Source organism: Stegostoma tigrinum, chromosome 7 (genome assembly GCF_030684315.1).
Source record: "Stegostoma tigrinum isolate sSteTig4 chromosome 7, sSteTig4.hap1, whole genome shotgun sequence".
In the NCBI taxonomy this organism is placed as follows: Eukaryota; Metazoa; Chordata; class Chondrichthyes; order Orectolobiformes; family Stegostomatidae; genus Stegostoma; species Stegostoma tigrinum.
In genome coordinates, this window is record NC_081360.1 from 89,601,159 (window position 1) to 89,620,404 (window position 19,246).

Consider the following 19,246-nt stretch of genomic DNA (forward strand, 5'->3'; position numbering starts at 1 on the left):
GGAACACAAACTTATTAAAAGGAGGAGTGGACTTGTAAGACCAAACGGTCTACTTCTGCTGTCAATGTATATGTTCATCTGTCAGGATGGCATGCAGCTTAACAGTAAACTTGCAAGTTTTTCCAATATATTTGTTGAAATAGTCCTTCTCAATGGCAGAGGTCATAGGTTCAGAAGATTCCACCTAAGGAACCTTGCCGAGGCGCTGCATTTCTAATGAGATCATTGTAGATGAAGAATTACTGTATACTGTTTGGATCAGTGTTAAAGATCCACTGGTATAATGGTGTAGAGGATTCTCTTGGGTGTTTAGCCATTGCCTCATGAGATTAGCAGTGATTGACTTGGCTCCAATTGGAGAGACGTTACTGCTGTTGAATGGATGCTCCTTTGGTAACGTGGAAGAGTTGTTCCAGTCCGAGAATATAAATTGATTGAGTTCATAAGTCACTACATAGCTACTTTTAATGTAATAGCCATTGATATACCTCCCACCACTTTTGCTTCTGTAGCCTTTACTTTGATTGGATTTCAGCTTGGGATCTTGGCACACTTCTGTTTTGTACTTGAGGTCAATTAATGCTTAATATGCTGCTCTTCATATTATTGAGAGGTAGCTTTGTGGGTTAAGTTGTGTAAATGAGAAGAAGCATGCAAGCATCTATCATCCAAATTCAAAACTTGCACGGAGGGCTCTGGAGAGAATAAAAAGTGCCTACCTCAAGGGCAAATTTTGAAAAGGAAGATGGATTGGAGAGAACTTACAATCCACTATAATTTCATTTCAATTATTTTTTGATGTTAATACATTTTATAGAGTTCATTTGAGTTTTTGGGTTGATTGTATTTAGCATTTCAGCAATATTTGTTGAAAAATGGCAATAAGGTTTAATGAACTGTTTGATCTACTCACATTACGTGAGTAGATCACTTACGTGAGGAATAAGAGAATGGTCAAAGAAAGAGTAGGGCCGATCAGGGATAGCATAGGGAACTTGTGTGTGGAGCCTGAGGAGGTAGGGGAAGCCCTAAATGAGTTTTTTGCTTCTGTCTTTACGAAAGAAACCAACTTTGTAGTGAATGAAACCTTTGAAGAGCAGGTGTGCATGCTGGAATGGATAGAGATAGACGAAGCTGATGTGCTGAAAATTTTGTCAAACATTAAGATTGACAAGTCGCCAGGCCCGGATCAGATTTGTCCTCGGCTGCTTTGGGAAGCGAGAAATGCAATTGCTTCGCCACTTGCGAAGATCTTTGCATCCTCGCTCTCCACTGGAGTCGTACCTGAGGACTGGAGAGAGGCAAATGTAATTCCTCTCTTCAAGAAAGGAAATAGGGAAATCCCCGGCAATTATAGACCGGTAAGTCTCACGTCTGTCGTCTGCAAGGTGTTAGAAAGGATTCTGAGGGATAAGATTTATGACCATCTGGAAGAGCATGGCTTGATCAAATACAGTCAACACGGCTTTGTGAGGGGTAGGTCATGCCTTACAAACCTTATCGAGTTTTTTGAGGATGTGACTAGAAAGGTTGATGAGGGTCGAGCTGTGGATGTGGTGTATATGGACTTCAGTAAGGCATTTGATAAGGTTCCCCATGGTAGGCTCATTCAGAAGGTCAGGAGGAATGGGATACAGGGGAACTTAGCTGCTTGGATACAGAATTGGCTGGCCAACAGAAGACAGCGAGTGGTAGTAGAAGGAAAATATTCTGCCTGGAAGTCAGTGGTGAGTGGAGTTCCACAGGGCTCTGTCCTTGGGCCTCTACTGTTTGTAATTTTTATTAATGACTTGGACGAGAGAATTGAAGGATGGGTCAGCAAGTTTGCAGACGACACAAAGGTCGGAGGTGTCGTTGACAGTGTAGAGGGCTGTTGTAGGCTGCAGCGGGACATTGACAGGATGCAGAGATGGGCTGAGAGGTGGCAGATGGAGTTCAACCTGGATAAATGCGAGGTGATGCATTTTGGAAGGTCGAATTTGAAAGCTGAGTACAGGATTAAGGATAGGATTCTTGGCAGCGTGGAGGAACAGAGGGATCTTGGTGTGCAGATACATAGATCCCTTAAAATGGCCACCCAAGTGGACAGGGTTGTTAAGAAAGCATATGGTGTTTTGGCTTTCATTAACAGGGGGATTGAGTTTGAGTCGTGAGATCTTGTTGCAGCTCTATAAAACTTTGGTTAGACCGCACTTGGAATACTGCGTCCAGTTCTGGGCGCCCTATTATAGGAAAGATGTGGATGCTTTGGAGAGGGTTCAGAGGAGGTTTACCAGGATGCTGCCTGGACTGGAGGGCTTATCTTATGAAGAGAGGTTGACTGAGCTCGGTCTCTTTTCATTGGAGAAAAGGAGGAGGAGAGGAGACCTAATTGAGGTATACAAGATAATGAGAGGCATAGATAGAGTTGATAGCCAGAGACTATTTCCCAGGGCAGAAATGGCTAGCACGAGGGGTCATAGTTTTAAGCTGGTTGGTGGAAAGTATCGAGGGGATGTCAGAGGCAGGTTCTTTACGCAGAGAGTTGTGAGAGCATGGAATGCGTTGCCAGCAGCAGTTGTGGAAGCAAGGTCATTGGGGTCATTTAAGAGACTGCTGGACATGTATATGGTCACAGAAATTTGAGGGTGCATACATGAGGATCAATGGTCGGCACAACATTGTGGGCTGAAGGGCCTGTTCTGTGCTGTACTGTTCTATGTTCTATATAACTGAAAGAGTGACACAGAATGCAGGACAGGTTTTCACCTGTTTTCTTGACTGCAACTTGCCCCCTAGTGTCGCTATTACAGTTTACAACTGGCCAATAAAAGCATGCACAAGAACCTGGTCCATCAAAGGGCATTTAGAATTAGGTGCTTGATGGTGCAAAGGACTGTGCCATAAACTTGCTTTCTAGCCCCCATGTGGCATCGAACTGGCATTCCAGTAGTTATGCTGCTGCTCAAGTCATTTACTCAATATCTTAACAAATTCTGTTGTTACAACTACTTTTTGAGAGTTCAGCAGAAATTTACTACACAGGGATGAGGTTCTTCACAAGTAATTTCACAATATAATGTTACACAGATTATCAACATCAAAATTCATTTAAGCAGGCCACACTTTAATTCTTCAACAACCTCAAAAACTAAACCGCAAACAGTATTTTTAAAACCAGGGTTACAAAAACAGTTTTATTAATGCATAATATTCAGTGAAGAAACTTTCATGATGTTCAGGACAACTGGCAAACCATAAACAAACTAAACTTTAACCATATCCCAGAATAACAATATGAATGAAAATACTATCAATGGGGGGATCAAACATTCTACTTCAAAAGGGGGAAAAAAAACAAAAGATGGAAATTTACTTTCACTTCTAGCCAACCCTGATAAGGTCATATGAGGATATCATTTGCACCATTTGTTTTCAAGTTTTTTGTAGTCTTACACCTTCCAAGTCCCTTGTGACACATTCATGTCTCTTTTCAGTGACATAGCTACATTCTGATTGTGTTATTTTCCTATTCAATCATCTGTTCAACTGCACTTTAATGAATTATCTTGATCACACTGAAGATAATTTATAAATGTCACAGAGATAATATGAACTGCTGATGCTGGAGAATCCGAGATAACAAGGTGTGGAGCTGGATGAACACAGCATGTCAAGCAGCATCTTAGCAGCAGGAAAGCTAACGTTTCGGGCCGAGACCCTAAAAGGGTAACCACAGACCAAAAATTTCAAGTAACTCACTTCCACAAGACCCAAGTTAGGAATATGATGGAATACTTGCACACAGCTAAATGAAAACAACTCCAACAACATTAAAGACGTTTGACACCAACCAGGACAAAGCAGCTGGCTTTGACTGGCATCCAATTCCCCACTTCAAGCATTCACTTTCTCCACTGCCGACATATCATGACTGAAGTGCATACCATTTACAAGGTGCAGTAATTCATTAAAACTTCTTTGATAGTATCTTCCCCTTTACAACCTCTACTTTGGAGAGCAGCAAGAGCAGTAAGTGCAAGGGAATAAGAAAAGAACCAACTTCCCGCACAACATCCTGAGTTGGAACTATACTGCCTTTCCTTCTTCATTGTAGGGTCAAGTTCCCTCGTTAACGGTACGGTAGGTGACCTTACACCTAATGGATCACAACAGTTGAAGAAGTGAGCTCACCATCTTCTCCAGGGCAATAAAGGCTGTCCTTGGCCACATCCCACAAATTAATAAAAAAAAAGCAAGGCTGAAGGGTGATACTTGCTCATACACTGATAAAATTATGTAATTTCATGCAGTTTAAAAAAACTTACATCAAACTGTGTAAGAATAGTTCCTGTCTCCAGACTCTCTCGCAAATGTATCATTGATTCTCTTAAAGCATCGTCATCCTGATGGGTGACATCCAGGGGAGATTTCTCTGGAATGTACTGAAAATCAGGCTCACTTTCTACCTTTTCTTCTACCACGTCATAAACAGCTGGAGACAAAACAAATTCATGCAATTATATAATGAATTTAAAAACACTAAAGAAATTCTGTTTACCGTAGCTCAATTAAGCAAGTTGGACGCAAAAAGTTTGAGTTAGAACAATATTGAAGGCATTTATAAAACATCACCACTTACAGAGAAGTATACTTACCATTGGGTCTAACTAATAATATTAGTTCTTCAGAACGAATCTCACAGATGGCCTTGATGAACATGACAACCTGGTCATGAGTATAGTCAGATATATCCCTACCATTGATCAGTACAACTTGATCACCTTCATTGAGTCGTGGAACACAAGTGTCTGCCTGTACATTGTAAAATAACAAAAGATTTACAGCCACTTAAATTAGACTTTTTTCTCCCACAGCAGGTCATATTATGAGACAATAACTATTTTACAACAGTTTTAGGGTTTTACAGCAGGCATTTTATCAACATCTGTATATTAGCAAACTGAAACTTCATTCATGCTAATTCACTGAACCAGAAATCAATAGGAGAAAATATACAATTAATGGTAGGTCCATTAATTGACATAACAGGATTGTCATAACCTGGGGTTCAAACCCATAGCTCTCTGAAAGTGGCCACAAGTACATAGGGCGGTAAAGGAAGTGTATGACATGCTTGCCTTTGTCGGTTGGGGAACCGAATACAAGACTCGATGTCATGTTGCAGCTTTACAAAGCTTCGGTTAGGCCATCCTTAGAGTATTGTGTTCAATTCTGGTTGTCAGGTTACAGGAAAGACGTGGAGACTTTGGAGAGGTGCAGAAGAGGTTTACCAGAATGTTGCCTGGATAGACGGTATGAGCTATAAGGAGAGGCTAGAAAGACTTGGGTTGTTTTCTCTGGAGCAACAGCAGCTGAGGGGAAACTTGATAATAAAATTATGAGATGCATAGATTGGGTTGATAATCAGAATCTTTTTCCCAGATTTGAAATGTCTAATACTAGCGGGCATACATTTAAGGTGAGAAGGGGAAATTTCAGAGATGTGAAGGGCAAGTTTGTTGTTTTTTTTTAAAACAGTGTGGTAGGAATCTGGAACACGCTGCAGGAGCGGTGGTAAGCAGATATGACAGGGGTGTTTAAGGGACTTTTAGATAAGTGTATGAATATGCAAGGAATGGAGGAATACGGATCAAGACCAGGCAGAAGGAATTAGTTTAATTTGGCATCATGTTTGGCACAACATTGTGGGACGAAGGGCGCTTTCCTGTGCTGTACTATTCTATGTTCTATGCAATACAGAATTCTTCAGAATTACAGAACTGCTTTCGTACAGAAAGAAGCCATTTGGCCCATCATGTTGTACGGGATCTACTGCCAAGGGCCAATCTTCTGCCTTTTCCCCTATATCCTCGCACACTATTTCTATCCAAATAATCATCTACTGCCCTCTTGAATGCCTCAAATGAACCTGTCTTCCCACATTTCCAGGTAGTGCATTCCTAATTTCTTAACACTGCCCTTGTTTTGTTTGCACATCAGATGAAATTGATGCCCTCTAGTTCATTTTTCTTTCACAAGTGGGAACAGCTTCTCTGTACCAACTCTATCATCCTGCTCACGAATTTGAAACTCTCAATCAAATATCCTATCATCCGCCTTCTCTCCAAGAAGACGACCCCAATTTCTTCAATTTGTCCTTACAACTGCAGTTTCTTGTTCCTGGGATCATTCTTGTAAATCACTTGCAGTCTCTTCAAAAGATTCACATCTCTCCTGTAAAGTGGCAGCCGTAATTGGACACCTTTTCAATTTCTTCTCAGAGAATAAAATTAGGGACCACAACCATTTATAAAAGAGTGCACTTAAAAAGTGAATACTTATTTAAACCACTGACAAGGATGAAAAATATAAGTGCAAGACTCTTTTGCCTGCAACTAATAACTAATTTGTCCAGAGCAAGAGTTTCATTAGTAGCAGTGAGATGAATGATCAGTGGTTTTGAACGATGGAAAAGTATCGAGTAAAACATCAAAATTCTCCCTTTTCAAAACAGGATCTTTTACAATCCTCTTAACAGGGAAACACATCTTTTCCATCTCATTTATGACGCAAAAACATTTATAATGAAACATTCTGCCAGAACTGCAATGAAGCATCATCCAAGGCTGTGCGGGCAGGTCCCACCTTGTGGCTCAAGTACACAACCTGATACTCTGTTCCTGGATACAAGGATCAGCCATGATATTCTATTACTGTAATCAATGTACACAAGGCTTGCCTATGCTTTCAATGCCTGCGAATTAGTGTCTTAAGTTATAACATCACGTTTCTGTGACCTTTTACAAGTTCCCTACACTTTCCACAGTTTGAGATTCAGCAAGTAAAAATTCCTGCAATCAAATGTTCCTTCATTCTTCCTGTCTTAATGGACAGTTAGCAAATGGAGGACATTTGCTAGATGTACCAACTTTAATGAACAATTAGTTGATGTTTTTCATGTGATTATAAAGATTGCACTTTGGTTCTGAAATATTTAGCTTTAATCCTATCAAAGCAGAATTACTTTTAGATGTCATAAATGCAAAACTCAAAGACTTGTCAAGGCAAAATCATGGGATTAAATGAGATTGACTTTTACACAAGTAAATACAGTAGTAATGGAGTTTTACAGCTTGACTGTTTCCCCCTCCGGGTCTATTACAAAAATTACAAGCTGCAAAATGTTTTTTCCCCCCCCCCCACCGTGTCCTAAATCAGATTCAGAAGCGATCCATTGTGAGATCCTTAAGAAGAATCAGTTGAAGGCTTTCAACATGTCAGAATTGCTGAGAAAACATTATTTCATGTTTTACTTAGTAGACCGCTACTCACTGGTGTTCCAGGTGCCACTCGTGATACTATTACTGGCATTTTCTGATCGATACCTCCCTGTAAAAACAAAAAGGACTTGAATATTCCCTCAAAGATAAATGAGCACGACAAACAACTTAGTTCTAGCTGTGAACATGGGCTACCAAATAGGTAATTAACACAGATATCACAATATCCTTCTACAACACCACCAGGGTCCCACTTTATAAATAACTGATATGTATACACAGTTACAAAAGTTTTCATTTTATACATACTTGTATCTGTCAGAAAACCCATGCAAATGGACAAGCGTTATTTGCATTGACTGTAAACATATTTTTGTTATGGCTGATATCAAATGCTTCCCCCATTAGTAGTTCAAGTGTCTTGTTTTTAATAGGAACCAACACATTGATCAATATGTATATCTATAGTTTTTGATGGTAAAACCTAAGGCTGTAACAATAACAAACCCTTCAAAACTTTTTTTAATGCGCTTGTGTTCTAGATTTTGACAGGAGACAACAACCATTTAGAGTGAGACAAGGGCAGAAAATATGCTAAGACATTTTAGGTATGAATATTGAAAACATTATAATAACTGTGGAATGGTTACTGGACTTGAAACGTTAACTCTGATTTCACTTCATGGATGCTGCTAGACCTGCTGAGTTTTCACAGCAATTTGCCTTTGTTTCAGATTTACAGCATTTGTCGTTCTTTTGGTTTTTATTATAACAACTTGTATAACTCATTTTCACTAAGTACCTAAGAAAACATCCTTTGAGCCTAGTGGTCATCATACTTGATTTAAACAGGGAAGCTTCGAACAAGTGAATAAAACTGACCACTTTGCATCAGTAAAAATCCTCTTTAGTTAATCCAACAGCCTTAGTAACTTGCGCCTTTAGAAGACCTCCTTGTACATTGTTCGCTTTTTATACCTTTCATCAGGTAGAATAAAAGGTGTATTCTATCAGAATGGCTGCATGATATTTAATGTTGACGTGTTTATTGTTACTTCTGTGGAAAATATTTAATTTCCTGTAACCAGCCTCTCTGGGTAACTTTAAAAGAAATTTTTCTGGAAAAAATATACTAAACAAAAACTTACACATTCCAAATAATTTCTCAACCTTAAATGTGAATGCATGCTTCTGTGATGCCGAAATTTGTTGATCAAATTCAGAATAGTTGATGCATTTCAATTGCACAAATCAGTATATTAATATAAGCAAAGCGTACCTTGACATTGAAACCAAATCTTCCATTCTCATCCGCCTTCATTCTTATCAGAACCAGATTGTCATGAGGGACAATACCATTTGGCTGAAAAACAAACAGAAATAGGTTATTAAATCATGTGTACAATGAATAAATTTGACATCAAAACAAAAATTACAGATACTGGAAATCTGAAATAAGAACAAAAAAGCTGGACATTGCCTCTCAGGCAGCAACTGTAGAGAGAAAGGGTTAACACTTCTAATCACTTGAGTGCCTCTCCCATGGATTTTCTGAAAGATTAAATGATTTTATCTATTAAATTATCCTGATCTATAAGTACGTACATTATGCTTCAGCTACGCCGAGGCTTGCAGGATGTGGATCCTATATCCACACTACTATCTCCTTAAGTACACTGTAGATTTCAATGAGATCGCCTCTCATTCTTAGAAACTTGAAAGAATACAGATATGGTTTTCCCAGTCTTTTCACAAAACAGTTCCAACATCCCAGGAACAAGTCTGATAAGCATTTATTGTAGATGTTTTCGGCAACAGAATCCTCTCTGTGGCAAAGGACCAAAAATGCACAGAGAAGCGGTTTAATCAATGTTTTGCAAAATTGAAGACTCCTATAATCTACATGTGAATCACTTGCCTGTTGCACTTCACGATATCCTTCAGTAACTTATTAGCCAAGAGAACTCTCTTTGTACATCTACACTTTCCAAACTCTTACTATTGAAGGACTACCCTGCACATTTGTTCTTCCGCTCAAATGGATAACCTCTGATTTTTCAATATTATAAGCCATCTCCATGCTTTTACCTACTCATGTCCAAATTGCCATGAAGCCACATTGCATCTTCCTTAAAGCACGCATTTCCAACCTTGTTTTGTGCAATTCAAAACCTGTAAATATTACATTTAGCTCTGAAAATGTATATATTTGTAAATAGCTGGGGACCAAGTATCAATTCTTGTATTTTCTACTAGTCACAACTTGCCAATATAAGAATGACCCGTTTATTCCTACTGTTTTCCTACTCAAAATGTTAGCCAATACTTAATTCACGCAAGCACATTACTTTGTATCTCATGTGTTTTAGTTGTGCTAAGCAACCTCCTGTGGGGGGGCTTTATCCAAGTATACTGTGTCCAACAACCCTCACTTATTAATTCTATCAGTGGCATCCTCAAAAAAATCCAACAGGATTACCAAATACCATGTCCCTTTCATAAAACCACACAGACAACACCTAATCAGATCATGATCATCCAAATGTCCACTTACCACATTCTTTATAATTGATTCTAGCACTTTTCATCCTATTAATAAAAGGCTAATAGGTTTGTGCTTTTCAGTTTCCTTCTTTTTCTTCTTGAACAGAAGGGTGGGTGATATTTCCTGCCTTTCAATCTAAAGGATCCCTTCCAAAAACGTACACAAATTTGGATGATGATCAACATTGAATCTATTTGGGAACTAATCAACTTACAGTCTCAATTATTTCTCCAACACAACCTATTAAATTAATTTCCCTCAATTCCACATTGCTCCCAGTCCCATGGGTCCCCAATTCTGGGCGTGTCATTATTTTTGCTGAGGAGGATACAATCACCATTAACTTGCCTGACATTTTTCTATTCCCCCATTATAAATCCTCCCTGATGTTGCCTGGACCCACATTTGGATTTGTCAAATTTTCCCTTTTACATGTACTTATATATTATTTCCACTTTATCAGTTTGTTGGAGCGCCTTTGCTGTATCCTAAATTCCTCCCAGCCCTGAGGCTTATGACTGTTTCAGGCAACTTTGTAGACCACTTCTTTTAATCTTATACAATCCTTCACTTTCTCTTTTAACCACAGTTGACCTTGAGCTTTTGTGCCTTGAAGAAATATGTTGCTGTTGTAAACAACATAATTCTTTAAAGATTATTTACTGACCATGTACTGTCATAACTCAATCTATTTCCCAATCCATCTTTGCCAATTTATCTTTTGTTACTTTTATAATTCCCTCTGTTCAAATTTAACATTCTGTTTTCAGATTAAGCTACCTTACTTTTAAACAAAATATTATGGTCATTCATCCCTAAAAGCTATTTGACATCAAACAGAGGAGAGGGCTGAGGAAGTAGGATTGGTAAATTAGTTATATTCTCAGTCAGGCTGTTGCTGTTTCACAAACTTATACATCATGAACATAACAGCTGCAGCTTTTGCAGCATGTTTTGAATTTAGCAACAAGTGATAGATTTCTGCTGATTGTAGAGTCAGAACATGTAAAGCCCCAAATCACCAGTGTTATGCTGATACCCATTGTCAGGCTTAAAACTGTTTATAGCTGTTTCTCAATGTGGAATAACAGCAGTATTATTAGTGTACAGCAATGCTCTGATGAGGACTTGATGCATCTTTGTCGAAGGAGTCAGACAAGGAAAACTAAAATGCTTTTCATCAGTCTGCTACATAAGTAGGATACCCTCTGCATATGATCTAATGATGCAATGGCAAATAATACGCCACACAGTAACGGTGCCAGAATATAACTTGTTTGATCCCATACAGATCTGAGAGAGTGAGAGAGCTGACCTTAACCAATTTGTTGTCATAGAACAAGATCAGATGTAGCAGCTTTATTGGACAGCCAACTTTCTCCAGCTTAAACAGTCTGCCTCTGTTCACATGGCTGAATGTCCCGTTGAGATCAATGAAGGTAATATACAGCGGTCTCTTTTGCTTATGACATTTCTCTTGCAGCTGCAGATCTTCCAGTTCTGAAACCACACAAATTTGGTGTGGATGTGTTCAGTCACTTGTCCTTGTGCAAGGTCACAAGATCGGGGAGGTGATAACGTAGTGGTGTTATCGCTGGATTGTTAATATAGTGATAATATTCTGGGGAGCCGGGTTCAAATCCCACCACGGCAGATAGTAGAATTTCAATTAAGAATCTAATGATGACCATGAATCTATTGTTAATTGTCAGCAAAAACCTACGTGGCTCATTAATGTCCTTTAGGGAAGGCCTACATGTGACTCTAGACCCATAGCATTGAGGTTGACTCTTAACAGCCCTCCAGACAATTAGGGATGAGCAATAAATGCTGCCTAACCAGCGACACCCTCGTTCTATGAATGAACAAAGAAAATTTTAAAAAGTCACAATCTTTGCACTATTCATAGTCTGGGCATCGACATCACCCTCCAGAGACAGAAGTTCACGTGGATGCCGGAGTGCTGGTTTCTTTTTCCCCATGCATGGTATAGCATCAATACCTGGAGGTTTGCCTAGGTCAAACAAGTCAATATCTTTGCTCAACTCCACTACAGGTTCAACATGCAGTTTTTCCATCTTGTCTACAGCTTCCTCTGTAAGTGTTCTCCCTAGAGTGCAACTCAAGTAGTGATCAATTCGCTCTCTAAATGTTTATGACAATCAGTGATGATTTTCCCTGCCTTTGTTTTCAGTAGAGCTATTTTCCTTATTGATGGACGTGTTGCCTGTATGATCCCTTAATATATGCCTCAGGCATCTTTTGCTGAATATTCTGATGAAGTTGTAATTGGCAGTAATTGGTGAATTGCCTAAAAGCTGATAGGACTTGAAATGGCTTTTAGCACACTCAGAGTCAGCGTGCTGAGATCTCTCTTGTAATTAGTGAGACTGAATTGTTTGGTTTCAATGACTGGTTCATCAAGGTGACACCATGCTTGATCCAGTCAGTATTCTTCTGCTCTTGCTTCCCATATGTTCAGAGTGTGGTATTGTTGACAGTATCTTGGCATTTCCATTTCGCTTCTGTGAAAAAGCTGGAGAGTGCCTTCTGAATCCAGTATTTGGCATTTATACAAGGACAACGCTGCTACTGTGAATAAAACATTTCAAGTGGTTCATCCTATGGGTGACCCAGGTGCACACCAGCAAACGATCCATATTGCAGGTCTTGACAATGCTGATCAGTCACAACTGGTCATGATTAGATTTAGCTCAGGCCAATGCCCTGATCGTGAACATTTCAGGAAATCTTGTGACATGTTCTGCAAGGTGCTGGTTATGCCAAGCTTGTGGTAGAAGCACACTTCAGGTATGCTTATTCTGTTCTCATTCATCTTGGCCTGGGAAAGGAGGCCATTGCCTCATGATTTACACCCATTCTTGCCCCTGAATCATCCAATAAAGATGTTCTGACATGGGCATTCTGCTGATCATTGTGTTAAGCTCCCCATGGAACTGTTCTTTTGCCACTAATGGGACATACTTATGAGGTTAAGTAGGCCTGGGTGTCGAAGAAATGGAGAGGATATTTTCCTGACCATTGGTGGTGTTCAGTTATTAGAGTAGAGTGTTCCCCTACAACAATGCCTACATGCTGTTCACAGATTTTCAGTGAACTCTTCCACTTCAAGGTAAAAGTTTAAATTTTTCATGCATGCACTATCGACCAGCTACAGGTTATCAATTCCAAGCACGTGGCCATAACTTTCCAAATTGCCATCTTGAATGTTGGAATCTACATTTCTCGCCCCCACCTCCCAAATTGAGTCCAACAGAATACAAAGTACAACTTATGACACTATCTTGGTGTTGGAATCTGCTATCTAGTGGTGTAGGCTGAAAAATGATAAACAAACTAACGAAAGCATGCCAATATTTTTCACCCAGACATTAGACACGTCACATGACTTAATGAACACATGGCTCAGAATGGTCTGCAGCCAGTGTGAATTATGCTGTCCAGCTATTTTTGAAAACACATTTAGAATGAAGCAGACACTGCATGGTTTTGATAGTAAGCAAGTCAATTTAGATGACTAAGATTTTTAGCTTGAATCCTGTTCTAAAATGAGTTGTTTAAATTCAGAATATCTTACTGTAGATTTTTCTGTTGCAATTGGGCCATCCAATAGATCTGGAAAAGGAGGGTCCAACTCCTGTTGGCAAGGATTGGATTGTGTTGTGACTTTTTTCTGCTTTGGCGGCAATGCAGGTGGCCGTCCATCTCCAGCAGTCTCTTGACAACTAAAAGAAAGTTAAACTTTAATGCATTATGTTATCAAGCAGTATGATGCTTTCCCCAAACCTCTATAAATTGGCTTTTAAACAGAACTTCTATTAGAAAAGAATATTAGTACTTCACAAGGAGGGGGCGGATATGAAACACAAATGGAAGGAATTTATTAAGTGATCTGAGCAAGAGGACTTAACAATAAAAAGAAAACATAAAAACAAAAACAAAAACCCTGGAAACTTTCAGCAGGCCAGTCGGTATCCACAGAAAAAAGGTCCATCTCAGGAAATGTGATCTTGCCTGCTCTCTCCAAATTGCAGGGATCCCAGCATTTTGTTCAGGTTAATTTTTCATTTCAGTAGAGGTGGAGAAATGTAGAAGCATAGCTGAGCAGCGTTCTGGAGAGAGATGATTGCTCATTCCTTAATGACTTGAATTCAGAGAAAAAGGTTCAGCTCAGTTCAAAAGATTTGCATTACCTCATTAAACTTGAGCAGGCAACCAGAAAGGTTCCTGCTACTTGAAATCAAAAGCACCTAAAAGCAGGTAGGAGGCAAAGGACGGCTTTGGCAAAACTAAACTAAAAGAAAAATGTGCCACATCATGCATTTGTACCTCACTGCTGTACCTGTTCTAGCTTGCTGCGCAATATTACAACTGAATGTGTGCACTGTCCCGAATTTTTTTGGGGGTGGGGAAGAGAAGATCCAACGTGCTGTATAGGCTTTTAGTTCACATTTTGTGCTGGACATTCTATTCTATGCACTGCATAGCACCAAAAATGGTTAGCTTCCTTTACTGCACTCACGCACTGAACAATTTCAACGATCTACCAACAAATATGCCAATAAATTTCATGTTGTACTATGTTCCGCAGACTAGAATAATAGAGCCACAGGCAGTCCCCGGGTTACGGACAAGTTCCATTCTGGAGTCTGTAATTTGATTTGTACCCAAGTTAGAACATAATGTAGGAGAAGGTAAAGCAGCCAGTTGTAAGGAAAGGAAATATTTCAGGTCTTTAAATTAAAACCAAATATGGGAGTATGTTTGTCGCCACAGACATTCGTAAGTTGGCCATTCATAAATCACGACTCCTATATTTCGGAGCTCCCAGTTAGGAGGTCCTGTTTGAATGCAATTCATGATGCAGGCTCAAATTGCATGAATTTTCAGGGTCTTTTTGCTCTACGTTAAGCTTATTTGCATATTATTGAAATTAAAATATCAAAAACAGTAAGGAGGGAGAACTGAATAAATTTCAAGGTGGTAATCTGATACAGTTTATTAATTCAATGGAAAATGAAGTTATCAAAAAAACATTTAAATCAGTGTTTGGTGTAACAATGAGCAACCTGAATTTCAATAACAAAGAACTCTGAAAAACTGTATTCACGCATTTACTAATTACATTGGTTACAGTGGGTTATTAGTGGTCTTGCAGCGACAAAATAGGCCAAATTTTTGCACGTCAGTAGGTGCAGCTGCTAATGGATAACACAGCAGCAATCAAGACAGAAACAGAAATATTTTATCTATCCAACAATCTGTAGTTTTTGGTATTAGATCGAACAGCACACACCTGAGAGAGATTGGTCTAGGTTAATTCAAACTTTACAACCGGTAAAGAAAGGTGTTAAATGAAGATGAGGTCTTTGCTACTTGTATTACACTTGCATGTGAAAAGTTTTTTTTTCCTGAAATCTATTACTGCCCCTGAAAAGAAACAGCACAGTCCCTTCACATTAGCATAACAAGAACCAAATTTTAACCAAAGGGTGCATTGCTTCATATTTATTCAGCAAAGTATAAATTCAGAATGAATGGTTGGATGAAAGCAGCTTACTTTGCAGTCTAGAAACTGTAGCTTTACTTTAACTGTAGAAAATCTGCTTCATGATATATATTGCGCACTGGGTACATTATTGTAACTAGTCATGTTTACAATTCTTTCCAATTGAAATACATTTTTTTTAGGAAACAAACCAACAGTCAAATAGTGGCATATACATTTAAGTTATCTTAACAAAATGTTTGCGCACAATTAATTGGGAGGGGGGAAGTGGAGGAGATGAAACGGGCAGGATGTGATGGCCTACTGTATTATTGCTGGACTTTAAATCTAGAGACTCAGCTAATGTTCTGGGGTCATGACAGGTTGTGAAATTTGAATTCAATTAAAAAACTCTGGAAATAAGGATCTACTAATAACCATGAAACCACTGCTGATGTCAGAAAAGCCCATCTGACTGACTAATGTTCTTCCTTCAGGGAAGGAAATTCGTCATCCTTGCCTAGTCTGGCCTACATGTGACTCCAGACACACAGCAATATGGTTGACTCTCAACTGCTCTCTGAAATGGCCCAGCAAGCCACTCAGTTCAAGGACAGCTAGAGACGGGCAAAAAAATGCTGGCCAACCATTGACACCCATGTCCCAAAAATAAATAAAAAGTAGATTCAGTTAACTTGGCTGGAAATGGATCATCTGCTCATTTTAATCTAATTTACACTCATTAAAATTAGGTTTGATTAAAATATTGAATGGTTGCAACGTGACATCGATTTGAAACATTGCTTATTTATGTGCAGCTATAATTCAAACTGTTATATTAAATACAGTTTTAATAATTTAACATAGGATTTTATTTTCCAAATGACAGAATCATGGATTTGATCTTCGTTAATATTTTGAAGAATTAAGTACATTATTACAAGCTTTTAATTCATTTTATCTTCATGTCTACCTCAGTAGTGCTGAGATAGGAGAATACCGAAGACTAATAACTGGCGCAACTTTAGATTTGCTTGTAGAAAATGTCACCCCTACACTGTACGAATCATTAGGGAACTGATATAGCAGGACTCAAATTTCAAAACCAGGATGAATGCCAAAAATAACATTTTTAAAGTAGTAATTTGGCTACGAACATCCCATCCAACCACAACAACAGGCTCCAAACCCAAAAACCTGAAAACTCCCACATACAAATTGGAGAAATCTCCTGATAGGCATATTAAATAACAGTGGGAGAAACTTACGGAGATGACTCCAGAATAATACTGTTTGCTTGTGTAGAGGAAGGAGATTTGTGGTTGGCAAAGACCTCACTCGTTGAAACATGCACTGTGTGGTCAACCAAGTGTCCTACAGATGAAGGTCTTGGACGGCTTCCTTCCTGAGTGAATGTGGAGTTTCGACTTTATTCCAAGAATTAATTTAGCGGTTTCAGTTGCAAAGGCAAAGGAGAAAAGAAACAAATTAAGATATAGGATCACCAAATTAACTACCACAGCACTTATTCAACTATGGCAGTGCTGAACCTTTTACACACATCACTCCAAATACATTCAATGAACAACATATTTACAATGATAACTTTACACAAAGAATTAAATAAAATATATATAGTCGAGTTTTAACATTAAGGACTACCAAATCATTTAATTACTTTGAAGGGTAGTCACTTCTTTACCATGAGCAAAGACATACAGCTGTTACGCTGCATCAAGCCACGAACGATTACAAACTGAACATTTATTCCGGGAATACAATAGCAATGACATTACAAATTTAATGCCTCAGTAAGAAACTTCATCACACATACAACAAATATAGTGCTTTAGACTTAAAAGTTAGCCACTGATTTGTGCTAACAGCAAAAGAATTTTTTTTGACAGTAACAAAAAACAGCCTAAATTTTAATTTTTCATAATATTTCTGTACAAATAAAAATAAACTTCACTGATGATATACCTTCAGATTTTCTCTGGTCTATTTTCTTAGTATAATCACTCGTTAACCTTGAAGATTTCTAAGTCTCAAATTGATTTGATTTCATTCACTGTTGAAACAGTTTTTTTTTTATTTTTTATGGGCTGTGGGCGTTGCTAGCTGGCCAATGCTTATTGCCCATCCTGAGGTGCTCTTGAGAAGTTGGTGTTGAGCTGCCTTCTTGAATCGCTGCAGTACATCTGCTACCAGTAGCTCCATAATGCCATTAGGTGAGGGAATTGCATGATCTTGACCCAGCAACATTGAAGGAACAGAGATATCTTTCCAAGTGAGGATGGTAAGTGTCTTGGGGGGGGAACTTGAAGGTGGTCATGTTCCCGTATTTGCTGATCTTGTCCTTCTAGATTGAAGTAGTCATGCATTTGGAAGGTGTGGTCTGCAGATCTAGAGCGAATTTCTGCATTACATCTCCTCAGTAGTACACATGCTGCTACTGAGTGTTGGTAGTGGAGAGAATGGACGCTTGTGCTGCTTTGTCGTGGACGGTGTCAAGCTTGTGTGTTGTTGGAATTGCACTCGTCCAGGCAACCGAGGAGTATTTCTTCACACACCAGACTTGTGCTTTGTAAACGGACAGGCTTTGGAGAGTTAAGTAGCCAGTTACTTGCTGCAACATTCCTAACCGCTGACCTGCTCTTGTAGCAAGTGTACTTATGTGACAAGCCCGGCTAGGTTTCTCGTCAATGATAACCCCAAGGATGTTGATAGCTGAGAATTCAGTGATCATCACACCATTGAATTTCATGGGGCAGTGGTTAGATTTCTCTTATTGGTGATGGTGATATCCTGGCATTTCTGTGTGCAAATGTTATTTATCACTTGTCAGCCCAAACCTGGATTTTGTGTAGATCTTGTTGCATTTGAACATAGATTGCATCGGAATCTGAGTCATCACAACTCAGCAAACATCCCCACTCCTGGCCTTATGACGGAGGAAAAGTCAGTGATGATGCAGCTGAAGACAGCTGTGCTTAGGACACTATCCTGGCATGTCCTTGAGCTGAGATGATGGCCTCCAACAACAACGATCATCTTGCGTGTCAGGTATGATTCCAAACAGCAAACAGTGTTCCCCGATACCCACTGATTCCAGTTTTCCCTCGGCCTAACTGGAATCATCCAGAAGAGCTTGTCAAAGGGTGGAATTAGTCAACATTAAGTTGGGTATTTATAGAAATACTTTGTATATGCAAGATCTACTTTCATGTACATAACGGTAAAAATGGATCACTTGATGTGCTCCATCTATAATCTACTAACTTGTAGTGTGCAATACTGTGCATTACACGACTCACATTGCCTCCATGTAAGAAGAATACGCATGATATTGACAAATGGGGCTCCATAATAAGAGTTGTGTGACATTTGGTAATTATGCACATTGATCTCTCCATACTGGAGGTGATAGATGCAAATTTCCTTCCGTGCATAAACTTTAAGCAAGAGCATGCAGTCTATATAGCAGCAATAAGAAAAGCCCATCAAACTGTGCATGTTCTTCTTACTAACTTTCAAAATTGCCAAGGTGCAAAATGGTCAACAACTGGTAGAAATCATAGACAGGAGAGCAATGTGGGGAAAAAAAAACTCCACAAAGAGGAAATAAACATAAGTACACCTTTTGACCGGTTTATAAAGGGCCAACTTTTGTTTGAAGATCCACTGTGAAAACCCCTTTTTATATAATTTACGCTCCATAAAACAGCTAGGGTGCAATGGTACCTTTGTTGCTGCATTCACATGTTGAATGTGTACACCAGGAGATCCATTCTTAACAAAGCAGGGTTGAAGGGCATACTTAATTCATCTACAGCAATTAACTACTTTCCACATGAGTATGAACTGTTCTAAGGATCCTTCGTGCCACACCCTTCCAGCACACTTAAAAACTCCCTTTCTGTATTATGA

The 19,246-nt window shown here is 39.0% G+C and overlaps 1 protein-coding gene across 5 annotated transcripts in view; it reads right to left on the reverse strand.

Moving 5' to 3' along the window:
• ptpn4a (protein tyrosine phosphatase non-receptor type 4a) overlaps nucleotides 1-19,246 on the reverse strand; it is a 307,008-nt gene that overhangs the window by 41,837 nt on the left and 245,925 nt on the right. For all 5 annotated transcript variants that reach the window (XM_048534273.2, XM_048534272.2, XM_048534276.2 and 2 more), the window contains 6 exons: nucleotides 16,585-16,743; nucleotides 13,406-13,553; nucleotides 8,542-8,625; nucleotides 7,315-7,371; nucleotides 4,638-4,794; nucleotides 4,308-4,474 (listed from right to left, as the gene is read on the reverse strand). In XM_048534273.2, the coding sequence (XP_048390230.1) occupies nucleotides 4,308-4,474; nucleotides 4,638-4,794; nucleotides 7,315-7,371; nucleotides 8,542-8,625; nucleotides 13,406-13,553; nucleotides 16,585-16,743 (772 nt within the window). The remainder of the gene's footprint in view (nucleotides 1-4,307; nucleotides 4,475-4,637; nucleotides 4,795-7,314; nucleotides 7,372-8,541; nucleotides 8,626-13,405; nucleotides 13,554-16,584; nucleotides 16,744-19,246) is intronic.